The sequence below is a fragment of the Lonchura striata genome, chromosome 9, assembly GCF_046129695.1.
Source record: "Lonchura striata isolate bLonStr1 chromosome 9, bLonStr1.mat, whole genome shotgun sequence".
In the NCBI taxonomy this organism is placed as follows: Eukaryota; Metazoa; Chordata; class Aves; order Passeriformes; family Estrildidae; genus Lonchura; species Lonchura striata.
The window spans coordinates 4,557,950-4,579,836 of record NC_134611.1 but is presented as its reverse complement, the minus strand read 5'-3'; the positions used below and the strand labels follow the sequence as shown (position 1 = coordinate 4,579,836).

Sequence of the window (21,887 nt, the reverse complement as noted above, 5' to 3'; positions counted from 1 at the left end):
CTTCGAAGAAATGCTAATGAGGGGAGAAATGCTAATGAGGGGAGAAATGCTAATGAGGGGAGCTGTTCTGCACAGCCCGGCCTGGCCAAGCGAAAACAAACACCCCACTTAAAATTCCTAGCAAGAACTCACACATTCCTGCACCAGAAAAACCCCACTGCCAAAAATTCCTGATTGAAGCATCTTGGAGAAATTCCTGATGGAAGCATCCCGGAGAAATTCCTGATCGAAGCATCCCAGAGAAATTCCTGTTCAAAGCATCCCAGAGAAATTCGTGATGGAAGCATCCCAAGGAAATTCCTGATCAAGGAATCCCGGAGAAATTCCTGCTGGAAGCATCCTGGAGAAATTCCTGCTGGAAGCATCCTGGAGAAATTCCTGATCAAGGAATCCCAGAGAAATTCCTGATTGAAGCATCCCAGAGAAATTCCTGATGGAAGCATCCCGGAGAAATTCCTGATCGAGGCATCCCAGAGAAATTCCTGGTCAAAGCATCCTGGAGAAATTCCTGATCAAGGAATCTGGAGAAATTTGTGATCGAAGCATCCCAGAGAAATTCGTGATTGAAGCATCCCAGAGAAATTCCTGATCAAGGAATCCTGGAGAAATTCCTGATTGAAGCATCCTGGAGAAATTCCTGTTCAAAGCATCCCAGAGAAATTCCTGATGGAAGCATCCCGAAGAAATTCCTGATCAAGGCATCCCAGAGAAATTCCTGATCACAGAATCCCAGAGAAATTACTTATCAAGGCATCCTAGAGAAATTCCTGATTGAAGCATCCCGGAGAAATTCCTGATGGAAGCATCATGGAGAAATTCCTGATTGAAGCATCCCAGAGAAATTCCTGATTGAAGCATCCCAGAGAAATTCCTGATCGAGGCATCCCGGAGAAATTACTGATGGAAGCATCCTGGAGAAATTCCTGATTGAAGCATCCCGGAGAAATTCCTGATGGAAGCATCATGGAGAAATTCCTGTTCAAAGCATCCCAGAGAAATTCCTGATTGAAGAATCCCAGAGAAATTCCTGATTGAAGAATCCCAGAGAAATTCCTGATCGAGGCATCCCGGAGAAATTACTGATGGAAGCATCCTGGAGAAATTCCTGATTGAAGCATCCCGGAGAAATTCCTGATGGAAGCATCATGGAGAAATTCCTGATTGAAGCATCCCAGAGAAATTCCTGATTGAAGAATCCCAGAGAAATTCCTGATTGAAGCATCCTGGAGAAATTCCTGATGGAAGCATCCCGGAGAAATTCCTGATCGAGGCATCCCAGAGAAATTCCTGGTCAAAGCATCCTGGAGAAATTCCTGTTCAAAGCATCCCAGAGAAATTCCTGATCAAGGAATCCAGAGAAATTTGTGATCGAAGCATGCCAGAGAAATTCCTGATCAAGGAATCCTGGAGAAATTACTTATCAAGGCATCCTGGAGAAATTCCTGATTGAAGCATCCCGGAGAAATTCCTGATGGAAGCATCATGGAGAAATTCCTGATTGAAGCATCCCAGAGAAATTCCTGATGGAAGCATCCTGGAGAAATTCCTGATGGATGCATCCCAGGGAAGGGCACAGCCTGCCCTGGGGACCCTCCCCAGCCCCCCCGGGCTGGCTGAGGAGCCCTGGAGGGGCCGGGGTGTCCCCCAGGTCCCAGGGAATGTGGAACTGCTCCCAGCACTCACCCCAGGCTCCAGAGGCACAGGAAAACCTGAGGAAGTTGGGAATCAGCCCCAAGCCCAGACTGAGGGATGGGCGAAGGACACAAAGCGGGGCCGTGAAGAGGAAAGGGTTAGAGCCCGGAATCTGCTGAGCTGGGGGGCTCCGTGGGGATCGGGGGCTGCAAAGGGAGCCCTGCTCAGGACACCCCCGGGTGCCCCTCGTCCTGAGAGCGTTTCCAGGCTCTGGAGCCCTCAGCTTTGGGCAGAACCATTCCACAGGCAGGATTCCACAGCTCACAGAGCCCAGTCCTTCGCTTCGCATCCCGGGGTGCGACAGGGAGAGAGCGGTGCAGCGAACAAACTTGGATAAACCAAAGTGATTGGAACCGAATCAGCCTAATGAGCTGAGAAGCTCATTAAAAGGCTGAATTAGGCAGCCCTGAGCGGGCAGCACAGGCGGGAGCAGCGTGCCCCGGCAGCAGTGCCTGTGCCAGCCTCCAGGAGCACAAATAATCACAGGATATCCTCATCTTCAGCGCTTTTATTGAGAGCTCTGGGATCAGGCTACAGACCCAAATCTGACCCCAGCACGGCTCTCGAGCTGAACGTATTTTATATTCTCTCTTATATAACTTACATATTCATTATTGAACTTATATTGTTCTATTGTATACATTGACTTTATTCAAGCATGAGTTTCTCGTGATCTTTCTCAGGCCCCTGACCACAGTTTCTTGTGATTATTCTTATGATTAAACAGTAATTATATTTAATTACTAAACAATCATCACATCTAACAATTATATCATTTATCATGCACTAGATACACAGGTGCAGTTCTAGCAAGGTGCAAGGCCTACATGTACCCAAGGTATTTTTTTTTTTCAGGGCCTACTAAGATTAATTTTCCTTTTAACCCTAAATCCCCATGATTTTAAAACCCTTTTACTCTAATCTGCCCTCGGGGGGCACAGGGTTCTGCCAACCCTGCTCACCTGGACACCACTCCCGGGCTGCTGCTGGGGAGTGACACAAAACCAGGGCCGAGCACCCCGAAATCACCCAGGGAAATGGAAGAAGCAGCCTGAAAACTGGGCAAAACCACCCAGGAGCGAGTTCAAAAATGTCTTTTCCCTCCCCAAAGCCGCCAGATCTTGATTCAGTCACGTCTGAAAGCTCCAGCTGTAGCAGAGCTGTCCAAGGTACAATTACAGGCAAACTGACCCTTAGCATGGATTATCCTCAGGAAAGGGAATTCCGCAATGCCACTCCACTTTAAATCCACGCTTTCTATTTATTTAGACAGCTGACACTTTGAAATAAAAGCAAATAAATTCCAGTTTCCTAAGGCACACATCCCATTCCTCATCCTCTCGCCATGGCCTCAGCTCTACTGGAAATTCCAGGATTTAGCAGCTGCCTTTAATATTTTCCAGGCACGGCAGTAATGGAGCAGGAGAGAAGGAGCAAAGTGACAGTAGCACCTGGAGAGCTTCAGACCAGCTTCCAGATGACACATTAAATCCAGACACTGGTTCATTCAAAGCAGGGTTCAATATTATAATCTATCAATCTGTATTTGCTTTGCAAAATGTAATGGAAAATGCTAATAGGATTTACTTGTGAAATGAAATTGGATTACATCTTATCTATTTTAACTTGATTTGGTGGAGCATTCCTTCAGCACCAGCCAGCAGCTTCAGTGGCTCCTCTCCCTCCGTGTCCCCACATCCTTTTGGAGCCCAGGCAGCTTCTCAGGCCACCCTTTTCCACAGGGAAACGAGGGAGGACAGACATAAATTAAGTAGAGCCAGGGAATGGCACCAGGAATGGAGTCACGGAATGGCACCAGGAATACAATCATGGAATGGCACCGGGAATGGAGTCAGGGAATGGCACCGGGAATGGAGTCAGGGAATGGCACAGGAATACAGCCAGGGAATGGCACCAGGAATACAATCATGGAATGGCACTGGGAGTGGAGTCAGGGAATGGCACCGGGAATGGAGTCAGGGAATGGCACAGGAATACAGCCAGGGAATGGCACCAGGAATACAATCATGGAATGGCACTGGGAGTGGAGTCAGGGAATGGCACCGGGAATGGAGTCAGGGAATGGCACCAGGAATGGTGCCAGGAAATGGCACAGGAGAGGAGCCAGGGAATGGCACCAGGAATACAATCATGGAATGGCACCAGGAGAGGAGTACAGGGAATGGCACCAGGAACATCATCATGGAATAGCACAGGAATACAGCCAGGGAATGGCACAGGAGAGGAGTCAGGGAATGGCACCAGGAATACAAGAATGGAATGGCACTGGGAGTGGAGTCAGGGAATGGCACCAGGAATGGAATCAGAGAATCAGAGAATGGCACCAGGAGTGGGGTACAGGGAATGGCACCAGGAGCACAGCCAGGGAATAGCACCAGGAATACAGGCAGGGAATGGCACCGGGAATTGAGTCAGGGAATGGCACCAGGAGCACAGCCAGGGAATGGCACCAGGAATACAATAATGGAATGGCACCAGGAGCACAGCCAGGGAATGGCACTAGGAAAACACCCAGGAGAACAGCAGCAAAGGAAAAGAACTCACAGAAACATTCAGGTTGGAAAAGCCCCCCAGGACACCAAGTCCAGCCTTCCCCCAGCACTGCCAAAGCCACCACCGAGCCAGGTCCACAGGCACCAAGCGAAAGGATGGAATTTCTGGGGAGGAAGCCTTGCTCTTGTCAGTTTGGAATGGAAATGGAGTGCCACTGCACTGTCCCTGTGCCCTGGTGCCCCTGAAGAGAGCAGCCTGGGCAGGGAATGCCCAGCGGCCCCAAGGGGCTCTGCTGCCCACTCACTGGGACAGGGCCTCTGGGGGAGACACAACACTGCCATCCCATATTTGTGACCACTAAAGCTGCCACAGCAACTCCAAAACCAGGAACAAATCACACGCTGGGTAACTGAGCTTACATAAAGAAAACTTAGCATGAACAAGAGAAATTATTCACATTGTCCTGCCTGTGTTTTCTCACATGTTGGAGGGAAAAAGAACATTTCGCATCACACTGAGTGCTAAATCAGGCTCAGACCCAAGCTGAGAGCACTTCCTGGGTGTGGAGATCCCAGCACGTCAGAGCTGCTGGTGCCACCAGCACCCAGCAGGTCCCACAGCAGCAGCGGGGCTGCAGGAGCACCCAGCTGCTCCTCTGGGAGCAGCTCACACTCCCATGGGGTCAGGCCCTGTCCAAGGACCCAGGCAGACGTTCTCATCTCCTCACATAATTTCCAGCACCACCATGATCAGAGAAACCAGGGAGGGCTCAGCCCAGCAGCCGCCAGAACCTGCTCAGACCATCACCCAAAAACGAGAGCCCGCACCCCGAGCTCGCTGTGGCCGCCTTGGTGCCAGCCAGGTGCCACCCTGAGCACAGCACCCCCAGCCACTGAGACAAAGCCAGCAGCTGCTCTTTGCTGCTCCAGACTCCTTCTGCAAACCAGGACAGGAGGGAAGAGCAAATGAGAGCACTCACAGTTTACTGTGACTTTGACTTTTTTAACGTCTGGGACCGAGACGTCGTTCTCTGCGCTGCACTCGTACTCCCCAGCCTGGTCTCTGGTGATCCCGTAGATGTCCAGGTACTGCCCGCTCTCGAAGGGCTTGGCTGAAATGAAACCATCAGAACAGAAATTACTGCTGAGCACACAGCTCCTGAAATCCACACCTGCAGCAGCCAGAGTTCAACAGCTCAGCCTCGGCAGCTCCCGGAGCAACCCCAGCTCCACGGGGAGCTGAAACCCCAAATTCCCAGAGCAACCCCAGCTCCACAGGGAGCTGAAACCCCAAAAACTCCCAGGGCAACCCCAGCTCCACGGGGAGCTGAAACCCCAAAAACTCCCAGAGCAACCCCAGCTCCACAGGGAGCTGAAACCCCAAATTCCCAGAGCAACCCCAGCTCCACAGGGAGCTGAAACCCCAAAAACTCCCAGAGCAACCCCAGCTCCATGGGGAGCTGAAACCCCAAAAACTCCCAGGGCTGACCAGAAGGTCTCACCTGATCCAGCTCCACACAGAAACTCAACAGCCCCGAGACACAGCAGCCTAATTTGTCCCCGATGGGTGTCACAGAACACAGCAGTGCCCCTGGCAGTGCCCCTGGCAGTGCCCAGGGCCAGGCTGGGCAGGGCTGGGAGCAGCCTGGGCTAGGGGAATTTGTCCCTGCCATGGCACGGTGGACAAGACGAGCTTCAGATCCCCTCCAAGCCAGCCCAGCCCAGCCCTGCAGTGTTGCTGCCTCAGAGCTGCTGCATCCCCCAGTGCTGATGGTTTTTGGGCAGGCTGAGCCCAGCCTGCCACTACTGGACACCAAATGAGCACACAGGAGTTTGCTGAGCTCAAGAGAGAAAGACTCAATTTTCTTTTTGACCTCGCAATATAGAGAATTCCAGGATGGAATTGCCACCTCTCCATGCACACTGGTCAAACCAGCAGCCCATCAATTCTCTCCTCCCACAGAGAAGAAAGAAAAACAATCATTATTTACATCAACAGTGCATGAGAACTCTGGTAGAAATATGTTACCATTATCAGAAGGCTGAAGGAGTTTTATGAGAACTTTAAAACTTTCAAAAGAACTATAAAAGAAACTTAACACTTCTAAAAATCAAGGTAACACCAGCCTGCCCTGCAGGATGGAGCAAAGCCAGCTCAGAGCCAGCTACAGGGACCAAAGCAGCAGATCCCAGCCAGCTGATCCAATAATTAACATTTCTCTTTGGCCACAGGACCGGGAGGAATGGGAATCTGGGTTTCACAGGAACAAGGACAGTCTGTGAGAGATTCCCAGGACAGGCAGAGATCTCCTGCTGGGAAACGACAGAGAACCAAACAGAAACATTGGTGTCCGTGCTGCTCTGTGCCCTGGAACCCATCAGGAATTGTTCCAGAACACTGACCCAGCTCTGTTGGAACACATCAGGCATTCTCACAGCCAAGAACAGCTGGAACCCATCAGGAATTGTTCCGGAACACTGACCCAGCTCTGTTGGAACACATCAGGCATTCTCACAGCCAAGAACAGCTGGAACCCATCAGGAATTGTTCCAGAACACTGACCCAGCTCTGTTGGAACACATCAGGAATTCTCACAGCCAAGAACAGCTGGAACCCATCAGGAATTGTTCCAGGAACACTGACCCAGCTCTGTTGGAACACATCAGGAATTGTCTCAGCTGGAACCCATCAATCAGGAATTCTCACAGCCCAGGAACACGATTTTGATTATTCCCCCCCTGACACGGGGCACAGACGCTTCCCCAGCTCCCAAAATCCCAGCCCCTGCCAGCCCTCCCCTCCTGTCCCACCTGGCAGGGGGTGTTTGGTGTCCCTCACCTGGAGCTGCTCCCTGCTCCCAGCTCTGCTCCCAGCCTCTCCAGGGCCAGCTTACAGCTCTGGGTTCCTCACAAGACACCGCAGCACAAACCCCAAAGAGTTCAGTGCATTATTTCTGCAGCACAGCCTCCCACAGCAGCCCCCACCACAGATGCTGGAAATTAGACATCTGAGGGTTTAACAGCCTTGCTGGAAGTGTTTCCCCAGCCTGAAAGCCTTGAATTGGCTGTTAATAACTGTGGCTGTGGGCAGGGGGGACACTGCCGTGTCTGGCCATCAAGGGGTGAATGAATTATTGGTGTATAATAAGTGACCAGGGCTTGGCTGGCTCTGCAAAGAGGAGGAAACGTTGGTTCTGAACACTGAGGCTCTGACATATCTCCTGGGAGCCACACACTGCTCATTCACACCGCAACGCTTCTCAGGTAAAAATGATAGCTGGTGTCTGTGGGAATAAGCTCAGCCTGCGTTAAAACTCTCATTTTCATTGCATTCTACGAGTTATTAATGAGTTCATCTACTTTCATTGAAAAGCAAGAAATGTTTCCCATTTATCATAGAATTGTCAAAAAGGAAAAGACCCTGCTCATTTCTGTGCCACGCTTTTGGGCAGTTTTAGTTTGTATCTCTCTAAGATTTTGATCTCACTCTTGTTCCTCAGTTCCTTCACAAAGCCCCAGTTATTTGACCATCTTAGCTGGAGTATTCTTCTCCTGACAAGTGTATTTTAAAGGGAATTTTTTAAAGGATTTTAGAAGGCCTGAAGGTTTCTAGGAATGCCTTTAATTGTTCCTGAAGGGATGCTGAACCTCCTGGAATGGCCCTGATAGCAATGGCCCTTTCCTGAGGAGTGTCCCTGGGAGGGCCGGGCTGCAGGGCAGTGTCACCTCACCCAGCAGCGGCTCCTGGCACGGAATGTCCTTAACTGGAGCCAGCAGCAAACCTCCCTGCAAATCCTGGTAAAAAGAAAAGGCCAAAATCCCCGTGAGTGAGCCCAGAGGCTCTGGGACAGCTGCTGGCCAGGAGGGATGGATGCAAAACCCTGAGAACAAGGAAATAGAACAGGGAGGAGCTGGAAAACATGAAACTGGAAGTAACCAGAGTCCTGGAATGGTTTGGGTTGGAAGTAATCTTAAATCCCATCTCACTCCTCTGTTCCAAGGGCAGGGACACCTCCCACTGTCCCAGGAGCTCCAGCCCCAGTGTCCAGCCTGGCCCTGGGCACTGCCAGGGCTCCAGGGCAGCCCCAGCTGCTCTGGGCACTCAGGGCCTTGCAGGGAAGAATTCCATCCCAAAGTGACCCTCCTTCACCTGTGTTGTCCCTGCCTCCTGGGCATCCTCTTCCTTCCCCTGGGGAAGCTCCCTTGGGGAACTTCTGCCAAAAGCAAAGCGGAAAGGGTTTTGGTGCACGGCACCTGGATTTTGGTGAAGAGGAAGCTTTATCGGGAGATTTCTGAGTGCAGAGCTTTGCCCAGGCATTGGTGGGACACGGCGAAGCTGAAGCTGGAGCGGGGTCCCCGGCAGAACTTCATCCTTTAACATTCCGCCTTCATTCCCAAATATCGATGCTGAGCTTTGCCGGGAAATGTCAGAACAAAATAAGTAATACCTGCAATTTATTCGGGTGACATTTCAACAATACAGATTTGGAGATTACAGCCCGCAGCCCGACGCTGTTACGCTGAGTGGGGAGATTTGCTGGATTTACATAATGGGGCTGCGTAATGAATATTTATAGAACGCGAGCATTTACATAATGACTGCAAGTTAAACATGCACAATAAAGATTCCAGGCCAATAATTTACGGACTAAGTTTAAAAATCACCTTGAAATGCATTTTATTTTTATTCCTACGAAAGGTTCAATTTATCTCTTGTTCAGAAAAATTGAATCCGACCTCATGCGAGTCGAGGCTGTGTTGATGTAAATCATGATCATATCCTGGAATTAGTCTACATTGAGTCATTTGTATTCAGAGATTTCAGTTCCTTATCTTTTAGCAGCAGCTTTGACAAACAATTTGAGAATATTCTAAATATGCTTGGTTAATATAATTTAGTGCTGGATGGGAGATGCGCTGCCTGCCTGGGAGGCTCATTAGTGCCGCTGGGAATTACAGCGGGAGCGGGCAGGAATTAGCGAGTGCGGCTGAAGCTGAGCGGGAGGAGGCGAGGTGCTGCAGACAGAATGCCAACCACGAGGAGCTGGTGGAGCCAGGCTGGGACTGCTGGCAGGGCTGGGGTACCCTGGGCACGGAGCTGCTGCCCTGGCACGGAGCATCCGCTGCTCCTGGGGCACAGAAATGGGGCACAGAACTGGGGTTCAGAACTGGGGTTCAGAACTGCCCCTGGGGCACAGAACTGGGGTACAGAACTGGGGTACAGAACTGCCCCTGGGACACAGAACTTCCCCTGGGGCACAGAACTGGGGCACAGAACTGGGGTACAGAACTGCCCCTGGGGCACAGAACTGGGGAACAGAACTGCCTCTGGGGCACAGAACTGGGGAACAGAACTGCCCCTGGGGCACAGAACTGGGGTACAGAACTGCCCCTGGGGCACAGAACTGGGGTACAGAACTGGGGAACAGAACTGCCCCTGGGGCACAGAACTGGGGCACAAACTGCCCCTGGGGCACAGAACTGGGGAACAGAACTGCCCCTGGGGAACAGAACTGGGGAACAGAACTGCCCCTGGGGAACAGAACTGGGGAACAGAACTGCCCCTGGGGCACAGAACTGCCCCTGCCCTCCTGGGCTTGCTCCCACCACATCTGACAGCATTCCTGAGCAAGGAGGAGGCTGAGCTCTGCCTCTGCAGACCCAGCTGTGCCTGTGAACCCCAGATCCCTGGGGATGGGAGTGTCCAAGGTGGGCTCGGAGCAAGGAGCACATCCAGGGGGGCACTGCAAGCCCCTCTGCATTAATTTCCACAGATTCATTTGGGTCGGAAAGTCCCTCTGGGCCCCTGGGGACAGCCCTGACCACGTCCCCAGGTGCCTGAGCTCCAGAGGAGGATGCTCTGCCTCCCCCCCAGCCCCTGCTGCTGCCTGAGTGCAATAATTCTCCTTTTCTCCCTCTCCAGAAACATCACCCCAGCTCCTTTCTGCAGCCACTCAAACACTTTAAGCCATTAATCCAAAGTATCACCAGGGCTTCCAATAAAATTTTATTTGACATTTAGTTAAAATCCATTTTCTGCTACAACTGAATTTTTCCTCCAGTCCCTTGATGGACACTTCATCGTCATTGTTTTAAAGGTCAAAAGTGAGGGTTTTTTCCCAGATCTTGCTTTGTAAAGCCAACTGTTCCTCAGGATGATGAGAGGCTGTGGCAGCCCACGGAGCCCTTCTTGCCTGAAATTACAGGGATTTTGTGCAGGCTGGGGGAGCAGAGCAATCCCTCCCTGCAGAGCCCCAAGGCAGAGGCAGCTCCAGTCCTGCCTGGGACACAGCTGGGGAGCACAAAATCCTCATTTCCAGAGCAGGCATCTCCCCAGAGCCCTGCTTTGCTCACAGGGAGCAGCTCCAGTGGCCCCGACACAAAACCTTTCCTCTCAACGTGCTGCGAGGAACCACGGGGGTACATGCAAATACCAAACAGCATTCCTTCCCTCGCCCTTCTGCTCACAGTTTTTCATACACATCATTTAATTCATTCAGCAAAACCGTTCTGATAAGCTGTACCACGGAATAATGGTTCAGTATCCTGGAATATCCTGAGGGACCCACCAGGAGTGTAAGTCCCAACCCTGACACCCCAAAAATCCCACCCTGTAGCAGTAGATGACAGTAAACTGAACCTACTGCATGACCCCTTCCTGTGTTTAACTCTCACGTTTCCCAGTTCCAGAGAGCCCCTGTGCTCCTCATCTCATCCTAACTTGGGTTTTTACTGGAATTGTTTGATCCACGACTGGGATTACAACACATGTAAGGACATATATTCATTTTTAGGTGCTCTGTCCTCATTCCTGTGTTACGGTGATGCCTGACGTTTGAGCTTCCCTATTTTCCAGACTCTGCATTGGTGTGTGACTCTGAACTCAAGTGCCAGCAGCTCTCCCCACAGCTCAGCCAGACAGAGCAATCCTTTTCCAGCCCAGAGCCAAGGACACCACGGCAGCTTTGGAGCTGCTGAGCCAGGGACAGCAAAACGACTTGTACAGTTTCAGAAGGCAAATGAGCATTTATCCAAAAGCACCTCTCTCTTTTATAGAGAACATTGTGAACATGAATTCCATTGGTCTTAGAGTAAAACCATTTCACCTGGTCGTTGCACTGGACTCAGGTCAGTGTGGCAGAACATATCACATCTCTATGAACAATATGAATGGAAAGAGAGATAATCGATTGTTTACATTCCTCCTGGACTTTTCCCCAGGCTTAGCCTGGCTGAAATCTTTCTCTTTTTCTCACTGACTGAACTGAGGATATCCACACAGCTTCAGCCCCAAAAAGTGCAAACAGCAGGGAATGGAGGAGAGCAGGCTGGCAGGATGGGGCTGCATCACCTGGAGCTGGAATTGAACAGTTGACCCAAATAAATGGACCAAAACTTATAAAAGTGTGAAACTCCTGACTCAGAGTCCATCTGTAAATATTCATAAATATTCCTGTAGCTCTGCCCAGCCCCTGCTCCAGGCAGCCTCCCAAGGTGTCACCTGCCAGCTCTGACCCTGTTGTGTTGTTATTGGGCACAAAATGAGTACACAGAAGTTTGGTGAGTTCAAAAGAGAAAAAGACCCGGTTTTATTCAACCACCTGGTATTTATAGAATTCCAGAGGTGACCGTGGACTGGAGGATGGCATTGCCACCTCTCCGACCACACTGGTCAAAGATCAATCAATCATTTCTCTCCACCCACAGAGAAATACGTAAACTATTCTATTTATACACGAAATTGTGGGGGAACTCTGGCTCTCAAATACATAACCGTTATCAGCAGGCTGAAGGAGTTTTATGAGAACCTTAAAACTTTCAGAAGAACTATCAAAGAAACCTCACACCATTAACAGTCAGGGCAGCGGCCGCTGGTTGCCCAGGCTGAGGGTGGCACAGGGCGGACACGCGTGCCCGGGCACTCACCCGAGGGGGAGATGTGTCTCCAGGAGATGGAGGGCTCTGGCTTCCCCGTGGCCAGGCACACCAGGGTGACGTTGCTGCCCTCGTTCACCACGATGTCGCCGGAGATGCGGAATATCTTGGGAGCGACTGCAACGAGACAGGGACAGGGCTCAGGGCGGCCGGGGTCACCCAGCAGACACAATCCACGCCATTCCCAGTATGGTGTCTGGGACATTGAATATCTGCTGGGATATTGAATATCACACGTTTGCTTTAGGAGTCCCCCCACCCTCGCAGGCGAAACCTGGTGTGTGTTGGAATCCAATTTACAAGTAAAAGGATGTGGCTCTCCGGAGGCATCTGAAGGGATACGGGGCCTGATCTGAGCTGGATGTCATGGACATCCTTGGGCAGATACATGTGAATGCAGCGTTCCCTTAGATTTCATCAGGGGATTCACCTGTCCCTCCCTGCCTTGTCCCCAGCCCCTCTCCAGCTCTCCTGGAGCCCCTCCAGGCCCTGCCAGGGGCTCTGAGCTCTCCCTGGATCCTTCTCCTCTCCAGGGGAACATTCCCAGGGGCTCTGAGCTCTCCCTGGATCCTTCTCCTCTCCAGGGGAACATTCCCAGGGGCTCTGAGCTCTCCCTGGATCCTTCTCCTCTCCAGGGGAACATTCCCAGGGGCTCTGAGCTCTCCCTGGATCCTTCTCCTCTCCAGGAGAACATTCCCAGGGGCTCTGAGCTCTCCCTGGATCCTTCTCCTCTCCAGGGGAACATTCCCAGGGGCTCTGAGCTCTCCCTGGATCCTTCTCCTCTCCAGGAGAGCCCCCCAGCTCTCCCAGCCTGGCTCCAGAGGGGCTCCAGCCCAGCCCAGGCTGCCAGACAGGCACAAACCCTCCCCAGGTTTGGCTGAAGCCACCAAGATCTGACCCACGAGAAATGTGCAGGCTTTTGTGGCATCTTGGGACTTCCCAGCAGGAACTTTCCAGTCTTTCTGAGGCAAGATTGGAGCTGTGACATGGTAGAAGGTGGAGAATTTTCCAGACTTAGAGGGTGCAGATTAAGTGATTTCCTTTTAAGTACGAGCTTTGTTCCATTCCTAATTGACTGGGCTCTTCTTTAATCTGGGCTTTACAGTGAGGAAATTAAATCAAACCTCGTTGAGGATGTCTGTAAGCCTCGTTACAATGACACTGAGCAGGTCACACCATTGATGCGTTTCCAAAATAGAATTAGAAAAGAAATGAATCGGAGAGGTCCATTAATTAAAATAACCCCCAAATAAGCAGAGAGCCGCAGCCCAGGCTGCTCTGGGGCTGATGGCACGCCGTGGACGTTATTACTGCCACTGATTTCCCAGGAACATCCCGGGACAGAAATTGGCTCCCACAGCATTTCTGGAGCCTGGCAGCCTGAGACAAATCAGGATTTCTGCCCTATCAGTCTGCTGCTAATTCTTCTCCTATTTACTGCCTGATAGGGATCATTGCATTCAGATCACTAAAATCTGTGGAATTTATTAATTAGGTCTTGAGTATACGTGCAGCATCACAATGGAATGTTAATATTTATTAGGAATTAAAAAATGTTTGTTTTGCATCCGTATTTCTTCCCACACCTCTGAAGAGACTGATCTCGGAGCAGATTTGGCATTTAAAATCTGCTCTGCTGAGCTTGGAGCCCACATTAAACCCATCACTGAGCTGCTCCCCACTTCAGCAGCTCCTGCCTCCCACCCAGACCACGTGGAGCTGTGAAGGTCAGGGAAAAAAATTAAATACAGCAGCAAATAAACATTTATTCAGAAAACGGATTAACGGAAGGCCAAGGAAATGAGATAATAAACAAGGATGAAAGAGGAATTAAACTCCCAAGTAAATTTGGTGCGGGGGTCCAACATGGAAAGCGCTTTGCAGTCATCTGGCTTTTTCTTTTTTAAGTTAATTTAAACCATTAATTTAATGTTAATGTTTTAACGTAAACCCTTCCCTTTTTGCACAATGCCTTTAATTTAAACTTTCCTTTTTGGAGAGGGTGTGTGCCCAAAGCCTGGGAGCTGCTGCAGGAGGAGCAGAGAGAGCCAGGGGTGCTGAGGGTGGGGGAAGAGGCTCAGGGGAGGCCAGAGCTCCCCTTGTGCCAGGATTTACAGGATGAAGCAGGAGGGACCCCGGCCTGGAGCCAGGGAAGGGACCGGGGAGGGCCTGGCGGGCTGGCAGCCCCCACGAGTCCACAAGCAATTCCACAATCAATTCTGCAATTCCACAATTCCACAATCAATTCTGCAATTCCAAATTCCACAATCAATTCTGCAATTCCACAATTCCACAATCAATTCTGCAATTCCACAAGCAATTCTGCAATTCTGCAATTCCACAATTCCACAATCAATTCTGCAATTCCACAATCAATTCTGCAATTCCACAATTCCACAATTCCATGATTCCACAATCAATTCTGCAATTCCACAATCAATTTTGCAATTCCACAATTCCACAATTCCACAATCAATTCTGCAATTCTGCAATTCCACAATCAATTCTACAATTCCACAGGTTCACATTTCCACAATGAATTCCACAATTCCACAATCAATTCCACAATTCCACAAACAATTCCACAATTTAACAATTCTACAATGAATTCCACAATCAATTCCAGAATGAATACCACAATTCCACAATGAATTCCACAATGAACTCCACAATGAATTCCACAATTCCACAATGAATTCTGCAATTCCACAATTAATTTCACAATTCCACAATGAATTCCACAATGAATTCCATAATGAATTCCACAATGAATTCCACAATGAATTCCACAATGAATTCCACAATTCTACAATTAATTCAGAATTCCACAACGAATTCCACAATGAATTCCACAATGAATTCTGCAATTCCACAATTAATTTCACAATTGCACAATGAATTCCACAATGAATTCCACAATGAATTCCACAATGAATTCCACAATTCTACAATTAATTCAGAATTCCACAACAAATTCCACAATGAATTCCACAATGAATTCAACAAAGAATTCCACAAAGAATTCCACAATTTCACAATGAATTCCACAGTGATCTCCCCAGTTCCCTCCAGCAGTGCACCCGTGGCAGCAGCAGGAGCTGCCCAGGCCTGGGGTGGCTGTCCCCTCCCTGGCTGTCCCCTCCTCTGAGGGACAGCATCAAATTGATTTCATCAGCATGGGGAATAGCTGGAAATCACTGCCAGGCACAGGAAACTGATTCTTGCTCTTCTTTTTATGGCTTGGGCGTAATAATTGGTTTTAATGAGAAATCCATAGAAAAATTAAAACGTGCTTATGAGGGTGATTAAGCTCCATTCCCACTAACTGAGAATCCTCAGTCTTCCCTGCCACACACCCCCTCCCTGCCTCATGGGCTCGGGAATTTCAGCGTGGCAGGAAATCCCTAAATTCCCTTCTTTCCTTCTCCTGTTCTTTCCTTCTCCTGTTCTTTCCTTCTCCTGTTCTTCCCGCTGTAAGCAGAAGGACAAAGCAGCTTGTACCTGGAAAACCACACACAGCCAGAAGAGTCAAATCATGGAATGCTGGAACCCTTCAGGCTGGAAAGGAGCTCTAAGAACATCCTGTCTGACCATCACTTTCAGGGGGAAAATGGGGGAAACACAATAGGGAATTAAAGGAAAGGTTCAAGGAAAAAACAACAAACCTGATGCAGGTTGCAATGGAATAGTTCAATATTGCTAAAATGGTTCAAATGTCAGGAGTGCAGAGAACCCCCCCAAAGCAGGACTGTGCAATGCCCACTCTGCCAGGTGAAAGTTCTGTGCTGCAAAACCCAGAATTGCCATCCAGGAGCTGCTTGGGAGGCTCCCAGAAACGGGGGGGAAACTGCCTGGATTTCACCAAGGTTCCCAAATTATTTGTGTGATGAAATCCCAGAATTCTGGAATGGTTTGGGTTCACAGGGACCTCAAATCCCATCCTGCCCTGGCAGGGACACCTCCCACTGCCCCAGGAGCTCCAGCCCCAGTGTCCAGCCTGGCCTTGGGCACTGCCAGGATCCAGGGGCAGCCCCAGCTGCTCTGGGAATTCCATCCCAGGGAGCAATTCCCAATTCCCAATGTCCCATCCATCCCTGCCCTCTGTCAGTGAAGCCATTCCCTTGTCCTGTCCCTCCATCCCTGGTAAAATAAATCCTCCACCTCCCTGGCAAGCCCAGGCACCGTTTTCCTCCTCAGCCCTGGAAACAACACTGATCCCTAAACACTGGCTGCCACACCCCAAATCCCTGACTTTAAACTAAAACCAACCCTAAGCCTCTCCAAGGATTATTTCCAACAAACTCCTCTGTGTAGTTGAACATCTTGCATCCTAAGTATCAATCATAAAAAAAGATAACTGTGCTTTTTTGGCGTAGTAAAATTTTTTATCAATGCTCACTGAAAATTGCTCTGTTTTTTATAGTTCTTACATTTCTTCATTTCATACTCAGATGAGCTCAATATTTACAGAGCAGTGAAATGCCCCCAGCACAAGCACCATTTCCAGAGAGTCTTGAGCCCAGATTTTAAATGAGGAGAGCTTTTCCAGCAGAGCCCCAGCCCTCCCCTCTGACAGCCAGCCAGCAGCCCTTTGCTTTTGCATGCCCATGATTAGTTCCTCCAGGCACTTTGATTGAAGAGCCTTGCCTAAAGGTCTCCACCCCCTCCTAATTAAACACAATTTGTCTCAAACACAGCAGCTTTGGCAAAGTGGGGCTGAGGACACGAATGATGGGTGGGCTGGGAAGAGAAATGCTTGGATCTCGAGCCTTCATTTATTTCCCATTCCTGTCAGCGCCGAGGCGTGACAAAGTGGCACCAGAGTGGCCCTTCCCTAAGTTTGGGATGGATCTTTTCCCTCTTTGATATCCATGGATCTCTGCAAATTCGTGATGTTCAGAACTCTATCTTCACCTGCTTTGTGTGCTCAGCTTTTCTGAGACCAGTCTGAGGGCAGTGCCAGGGCAGGGGTGGAAAAGGAACGCTCCTGTTGGGAATTCTGTGCCCCGGGCCAGATCTGTGCCTGTGGCTGTGCCTCTCCACCCTTCCTCCTGCCAGGGCAGCTCAGCTGGCCCAGCGGGACACTCCTGGCCCCCAGACACGGGGAGCAGGAGGTGCAGCTCATTCCCCACGCCCTGGAAAAGCTTTGGGACGCTCCACAAGCTCCTTTCAGCGAGCAGCACTCTGCAATCAAAGCTCTGTCAACTGTTTCATCATGGAAATGGAGCCAAAAAGTTGTAAAGGGCAAAAATAACGATAAAAAAATCAAGCTCCTGGAGGCTGGAGCCAAAGGCCTCCCAGCTGGGCGCTGATTCTGGCTGAGCAGGGCCCACATTAACAGCAGGGCTCTGGAAAAGCAGGGATGCTTTCCATCAGCACCAGGGGACAGGGGAGCCCGTGAATTCTTCCCTGGGCACTGGCACAGGCTGCCCGGAGAAGCTGTGGCTGCCCCTGGAATGCCCACGGCCAGGCTGGATGGGGCTGAAGAAGAATGATTGTAACTATGAAAGTAGTCAAAGGTTGAAATAACACAAGTTTTTATCTGGTTAAACCAGTGCTCCCCTGGAGTCTTTTATAAGTCAAGAAGACTTCTAAAGCAAGACCAGAAGAGTTTACCCAGGGGAAGAAAAGGACAACTGGGTGGGACAGGATGAACATTTGTCAGCCTAACAGAGCCTGGATAAATCTGAATAAACCAGTCTGAACATCCCTAGAAGCTCCTGGTCCCGGGAAGCTCCTGAAGGTCTCTGTGATTGAGAAGCTGCAGAGTGAAGGAGGCCAATGAAACACAGCAAAGCCCCATCAATATCCCAGCACATGGATCCCAAAAACACCTCCACCTTCCTCAAAAGCAGCCCCATCCTCCCCTCCTCCTGGGCCATCACCCATGGGCTCCTCTGCTGCTCCAGAGGTGTCAGAAAGCTGCTGCTGCTACCTAAGGACACACACATTATCCCCTTAAAACCCCACTGCTCCCCTTTCCAGACCACAGCCTAAATCCTACAAGGCTCGAGTTCCAACCAGCAGCCAGAGCACCATTGTTTGCTCAGCCAGAAAAGCAATAAAATGTAATAATTCAAAATAAACTCGGATTTCCTTTCTTTATCCTCGCAGACAAAGGAAGAGTTGCACCCAGGGGGTGCAGGCTGCTGGGAAAGCCACGGAATTTTGGAATATCCTGGGTTGGAGGGGCCCCCAGCATCACCAGTCCCACCCCTGGCCCTGCACAGACAGCCCAACAATCCCACCCTGTGCTCCTGGAGCTCTGGCAGTGCCCAGCACCCTCTGGGGGAAGAACCTTTCCCTAAAATCCAACCTCAACCTCCCCTGGCCCAGCCCCAGCCACCCCCGTCCCTGTCCCCAAGGTTGGAATTTGTGCACTCAAACAGGGATATCCATCTTTTAAACACAAATTCCAACGTGCTCGGGCAAAGGGATGTTCACTGAAGGATTCCTGCCACACAAGAAGTGCCAAGAAGAGAGTTCTAGATTGGAAAATTAGAGGTAAAACCTCATCACTGCTCCTTACAGGCAAAATGAGAATATTAGAGGGTTGTGACAGGTAAACAGTGATATACCTGTTGCTGCTCATGCTGTCACAGGAACTAAATAAAAGAGCTGTAATGATTTGAGATGATTTCTTGTAACTCTGCATTTTTCCTTTTGGAGAATTGTACAGGTTCAGTCTCTCTTCAGCAAGCCTGAATGACAGATTTACATCGTATTCCCAAGATAGTTATTAAAATAATTTCCCTTGACAGTTCTCTGGCTGCATCACTCCCCCTTCCCTGTATCCCAACCATATGGCTCTGCTTAGTTCCCATTTTAAGCGTTTTGCTCTGATGTGAAAAGCAATTCCTGGTCCTTTCCTCTCAGCCCCAGCTCTCTCCCACCCATGCTAGAGCACAGCCCCACAGGATACTGGGGGCTGGAAGGGACCCCCAAGGACCACTGACTCCAGGGAATTCCACCCCGAGCTGCTGCAGGGCTGGAGCCCCTCTGGAGCCAGGCTGGGAGAGCTGGGGGGGCTCCCTGGAGAGGAGAAGGATCCAGGGAGAGCTCAGAGCCCCTGGGAATGTTCCCCTGGAGAGGAGAAGGATCCAGGGAGAGCTCAGAGCCCCTGGGAATGTTCCCCTGGAGAGGAGAAGGATCCAGGGAGAGCTCAGAGCCCCTGGGAATGTTCCCCTGGAGAGGAGAAGGATCCAGGGAGAGCTCAGAGCCCCTGGGAATGTTCCCCTGGAGAGGAGAAGGATCCAGGGAGAGCTCAGAGCCCCTGGGAATGTTCCCCTGGAGAGGAGAAGGATCCAGGGAGAGCTCAGAGCCCCTGGCAGGGCCTGGAGGGGCTCCAGGAGAGCTGGAGAGGGGCTGGGGACAAGGATGGAGGGACAGGACAAGGGAATGGCTTCACTGCCAGAGGGCAGGGATGGATGGGAGATTGGGAATTGGGAATTGTTCCCTGGCAGGGTGGGCAGGGCTGGGATGGGAAGGTTTAGGAGATTATGGTCTCTGCTCGTCCTGAACACAAATTTATCCTGAGCAAGTTTCCAGTGCTTCCACTCAGTCCAAGGGAGGACAGGCTTCTTCCCTGGATTAACTCAGTGACTACAAATTTATTCAGTATTTATTTTTGTTCTCACCACAAAGCCTAGAAATTAGTAGTGATTATCTAACACTGAAACCTGGAATTGCTTTCCACATTATTAATTCCTCCTCTTGAGCTGCTGCAGAGCTGCCCCCATCCCACGGAAATGCGTGGGGAGTGGTGTGATTTAATCTTCCTGACATTCCAATGGCATGGGGACTGCTGGGATTAATGGGGATTAATGGCGTAATTAATATTCATATTCTACAGACAGTTAGCACCCAATTAACATCGGGCCGTTGCCTGCCCAGCACTTTGGGATGCCTGGCCAGAGGCAGCACAGAATTCTGCCCTGGTTTCCCTGCAGGAAAACGAGGTGGGCTCCGGGTTCTCCCCCAAGGGGCCCAGCCCAGCCCTGAGATGCGAATCACACAGGATCACAGAATCCCAGAATGATGAGGCTGGAAGAGACCTCCAAGGTCATCAATCCAGCCCATGCCCTGACACCTCACCAGACTCCAGCACCGAGTGCCATGGCCAGTCTCTAAACACATCCAGGGATGGTGATTCCACCACCTCCCTGGGGAGACAATTCCAGAGCTTTATTATTCTTTCGGTGAAAATTTTTCCCTAATCTCCAACCTCTACCTTCCCTGCCGTAGCTGAGGCTGTGTCCTCTGGCTCTGCCAGTGCTGCAGGTGGAAGACACCGACCCCACCTGTCTGCAACTCCCTTCAGGAGCTGTGGAGAGCAATGAGGGCACCTCTGAGCCTCCTCCAGCCTGAACAGCCCCAGCTCCTTCAAACTGCTCACAGGGCTGAACAGGCTGAACAGCCCAGCCTGAACAGCCCCAGCTCCTTCAGATGCTCCTCACAGGGTTTGTGTTCCCAGCCCCTCTCCAGCCTCGTTGCCTCCTCTGGATGCACTCGAGCATCTCAATGTCCTTCCCGAACTGAGCCACCAGAGCTGGACACAGCCCTCGAGGTGTGCCCTCACCAGCGATGGGATGCTCTGCCCTTCACAGGGGAAGTGGTGCTGTGCAGGGATCGTGCCGGTGAATCCCGCTCAGGCAGGATTGTGCCGGTGAATCCCGTTCAGTTGGGATTGTGCCGGTGAATCCCATTCGGTTGGGATTGTGCCCGTTCTGTCGGAATCATGCCCGTTCTGTCAGGATCGTGCCGGTGAATCCCGTTCTGTCGGGATCGTGCCGGTGAATCCCGTTCGTTTGGGATCGTGCCGGTGAATCCCGTTCAGTCGGGATTGTGCCGGTAAATCCCGTTCAATTGGGATTGTGCTGGTGAATCCCGTTCAGTCGGGATTGTGCCAGTGAATCCCATTCGGTTGGGATTGTGCCCATAAATCCCGTTCTGTCGGGATCGTGCCGGTGAATCCCGTTCTGTCGGGATCGTGCCGGTGAATCCCATTCGGTTGGGATTGTGCCCATAAATCCCGTATGGTCGGGATCGTGCCGGTGAATCCCGTTCTGTCGGGATCGTGCCGGTGAATCCCGTTCTGTCGGGATCGCAGAGCCGCCGCTGGCACGGGGCAGCTGGAGAGCACCCAGAGCCCCGTGCAGGGCGCTCCGCTGGGCCAGCGCTGCCCAGGAAAGTCACCCTGCTTACACCGGAGCTGCAGCGTGGGCTGCGGCTCCTCTGCCCGGTCCGGTGCAGATCCGGCCCCACGGGCCCCGGGAACGGCCCCACTGGGATCGGCGCGGGCAGAACGGGCACGAGCCCGCGTGCCACCCTGGGAGTCACCGGTACGGGAACTGTGCCACCGAGAAACCGGAGCTGCGGGACCTGCACCGGCAGCCCGGGCAGCAGGGCTGAGCCCCCAAACCCTGCTTAATTGGGGCAGCTAATCACCCTGCTTAATTGGGGCAGCTAATGACCCTGCTCAACTGGGGGCTAGGTGCCCGGATAATAACCCTGCTTAATTAGGGGCTCGGTGCCCAGCTAACGACCCTGCCTTGGTCCTGCAGTGCAGCTCTGTCCATCGGAGGGGAGAGCCACACCAGGGGCTTCTGTGTGCCAGGGCACCACGGCCTGGGCACCCAGAAATTAATAAATGAATAGAAAAGTAAATAAATAAAATATCAATTATCTGTGCCGGGGCACCCAGAAATTGAGAAATGAATAAATAAATAAATAAATAAATAAATAAAT

General features: G+C 51.0%; 1 protein-coding gene across 2 annotated transcripts in view; it reads right to left on the bottom strand.

The window, feature by feature from the left end:
- The window catches only part of NEGR1 (neuronal growth regulator 1), a 175,590-nt gene that overhangs the window by 74,298 nt on the left and 79,405 nt on the right, over positions 1-21,887 (bottom strand). For both annotated transcript variants that reach the window (XM_031505577.2, XM_031505578.2), the window contains exons 3-4: positions 12,132-12,257; positions 5,186-5,317 (exon numbers count right to left, since the gene is read on the bottom strand). In XM_031505577.2, coding sequence (XP_031361437.1) covers positions 5,186-5,317; positions 12,132-12,257 — 258 coding nt within the window. The remainder of the gene's footprint in view (positions 1-5,185; positions 5,318-12,131; positions 12,258-21,887) is intronic.